We start from the raw sequence: 2,941 nt of genomic DNA, 5'->3' as shown, positions 1-2,941 counted from the left end.
ACACACACACACACACACACACACACACACACGGAGGGCATGACTCCACTTGACCCTTGTTTCTGGGGAACAGTGGGTCCTACAACACCCCCCACCCACCTGCCCAACTGCCCTGCCAGGCTCATGCAGTTTGGCTCTGAGTGAAACCCAACACCGTGGATTTATGAACTGATGACACTACTGAGGTCCTGGCTTTTAGTCTGACGTTGATCTGCCCGTGTGTTAAGCCATGGGGAGGGTTTGGGTTTGTTAGGAGGGAGCGGGTGTTGTTTGGGCAGTGGGGCTATAACAGCATCTTTGGGACTCGTTGTTGTTGTTTAACTTGTTGTGTCTTTACGATCCAAACTCCCTCGTCTTCTGGTCATTGTTTTCTTATGCTGCACATTAGCAGTGTCATTTTCTCTCCTGTAATGCTGCATTTAGGAGCACACAGCTCACAAGAACCTAATTGTTTCCTTCCTTCCTTCCTTCCTTCTTTCCTCATTCTTTTATCAGCCAGCAGCAGGTCGGGGTTGTCAAGAATTACAAGACTTGTCCTGACAGATTAATGAGAGACAAAAAAATATTTCTTCCTTCCTTAGACAAAACTTTAAATCATCTTTGGAACATGACTATATTTTGATGTGTTTCTATTTGTAAGTGAAGCATTCAACAGAACCCAAGCAATAATGCTCCCAATTCGTTTTTCTAATGTAGTGGTTAGTTTAGCAGGCAAACCTGTTATTAGACACAGTTCTTAATACACCAGAGGTAAACCTACAAGTCAAATTATTCTTGATATTTTTTTAATGTGTTCCTGTCCATTCATTTTATTTTTCCAAGGTTGATTGAATATTTTGTCTTTTCTGTCTTTTTAGGATTCCATGAACGCGCTGGCTCATGATTTGAACTATCCTGCTCTGCGGAAAAACAAAAACATTGAGGCCTTTCTGAACCGATGTAAGAGCCACAGTGTGTTTGGTGAAGGCCAGGATTCCTGTTTAGCTTAAGAAATACCTATAAAGTTGGTAAATACAAACCAGAGCACTCTGTCATGAGTGTGCGATGCTTGTTTGTCATTGCAGACAGACTATATATTCAGTGGAACTTTTGGTACCTTGTACAAAAATCGTTATCTTTCTTCTACAGGCCACATTTTGGAGACACTGTTTACAGTCATTGTTTCAGCAAAAAGTCACAAAAGATATAATATATAATATAAATATATGAATAAGCCCCTCCATAGTCTGATTTGTGTAACTTTTACAACCAGAAAATCACAAAAAAAAATGTGATTGTATAATTTTGTATGATTTCTTTAGCTCTTTATATTTGTTTATACTTGAGGCCACATACAAAGATTAAAATGAATATATTGGACTAACTTATGGCTAAAAAAAACACTGTACTAATAAACTTTCTCTCTCTCATAAGTCTTTCTCTTCCAAAAGCTACAAAATGTTCCCATTCACATTGGACCGGTCTAACTTTTAGTTAACTTTCACTGTGGCCAGTTGATGTTCATTCCTGGCCTTTGTACAACCTTTGTACTCTCACTGACTTCTCTGATTCGTCAGTTAATTACTCACCTGTTTCTTTGAACCTAAATGGTTGGAGCTTGACCTGTGTGTGTGTGTGTGTGTGTGTGTGTGTGTGTGTGTGTGTGTGTGTGTGTTGTGTGTGTGGTGTGTGTTGTGTGTGTGTGTGTGTTTGTGTGTTGTGTGTGTGTGTGTGTGTGTTGTGTGTGTGTTGTGTGTTTGTGTGTGTGTGTGTGTGTGTGTGTGTGTGTGTGTGTGTGTGTGTGTGTGTGTGTGTGTGGTGTTGCGTTGCTATGGTAACGTATCTGTCTGTCCCACAGATGAAAAGGCAGCGAGTCAGCTGCGAGAACTGCAGGTGAAGCCTGATGACTTTGAAAAAGTGAAGTTGATCGGCAGAGGAGCCTACGGAGAAGTGAAGCTGGTGAGATGATTCTGGCAGAGTTGATGAATAAAGTATCTTTTAATTATTATTTATATCATATTATTAATGCTGCAGCATTGCAGTTTGACATAAAGGGAGATGGAATAGGAGAGTCTCTCCAGAAGCTGCTGAAGACAGCAGTTTCGGCATGAAAATACCAGAAACATGAACCACTAGAGGGGGCAACAATCTGTGAATACATCAAAATGTAAAATATGTAACATCTGCAACTTGTTTTTGTGGTTTTAAATATAATTGGCACCTTTCTTCTCATCATGGCAAACTTTAAGTTTAAAAAAAGGAATTAAGGCAAGCGGTAATTCCTTCAAAACACCTGTTTTTTCCAGATGTCTGTGCGGATGGAAGCTTGAATCTGGTCTCTGCTGAGCATCTTGTAGTAGAAACAAGTCTGGACAGGCTCAGTGTGTGGGAGGAAAGTGTGAAGTCTGGTGTGGGGGTGTGGATGGGACGCTTGGTGTGTTTGTGCTTGAAATCTTGTGTAAGCACGTCTTTCAATGGGTGTGGGCCTACAATTACGGGTTCCCCTCTCTGTCTCTCTCTTTTTGTCGTGTTATCTTAGTCATTTTGACATGCTTACTATGTTTTATTTATTGACTTTGCGCAGTTATCTGTTTATGCAGTTGTGCAGTTTATCTACTGTTTGCATGCCAACGTCTCCATCTTTTGCCTTGCCCTCCTCTGCTGCAGGTCCGTCACAAGGCCTCTCGGAAGGTTTACGCCATGAAGCAGCTCAGCAAGTTTGAGATGGTCAAGCGGTCAGACTCTGCCTTCTTCTGGGAGGAGAGGCACATCATGGCCTTTTCCAACAGTCATTGGGTCGTCCAGGTGTGCAGATACTGTATACTGTTTAATTCTTTTTTTTAAAGATTTTTTGGGGCATTTTAAGGCCTTAAATGACATGACAGCTGAAGAAATGAAAGGGGGGAGAGAGAGAGAGAGGGGGGGAACGACATGCATCAAAGGGCCGCAGGTCGGAGTCAAA

General features: G+C 41.6%; 1 protein-coding gene across 5 annotated transcripts in view; it reads left to right on the top strand.

Moving 5' to 3' along the window:
- The window catches only part of LOC116705871 (rho-associated protein kinase 2), a 29,787-nt gene that overhangs the window by 4,331 nt on the left and 22,515 nt on the right, over window positions 1-2,941 (top strand). For all 5 annotated transcript variants that reach the window (XR_004336073.1, XM_032542327.1, XM_032542330.1 and 2 more), the window contains exons 2-4: window positions 858-939; window positions 1,838-1,938; window positions 2,647-2,784. Coding sequence is in view for 4 of the 5 variants with exons in the window: in XM_032542327.1 (XP_032398218.1) it covers window positions 858-939; window positions 1,838-1,938; window positions 2,647-2,784 (321 nt within the window). In the remaining variant the exon portion in view is untranslated. The remainder of the gene's footprint in view (window positions 1-857; window positions 940-1,837; window positions 1,939-2,646; window positions 2,785-2,941) is intronic.

This window comes from Etheostoma spectabile, chromosome 18 (genome assembly GCF_008692095.1).
Source record: "Etheostoma spectabile isolate EspeVRDwgs_2016 chromosome 18, UIUC_Espe_1.0, whole genome shotgun sequence".
NCBI lineage: Eukaryota > Metazoa > Chordata > Actinopteri > Perciformes > Percidae > Etheostoma > Etheostoma spectabile.
This window is presented reverse-complemented; position numbering and strand designations above follow the sequence as displayed.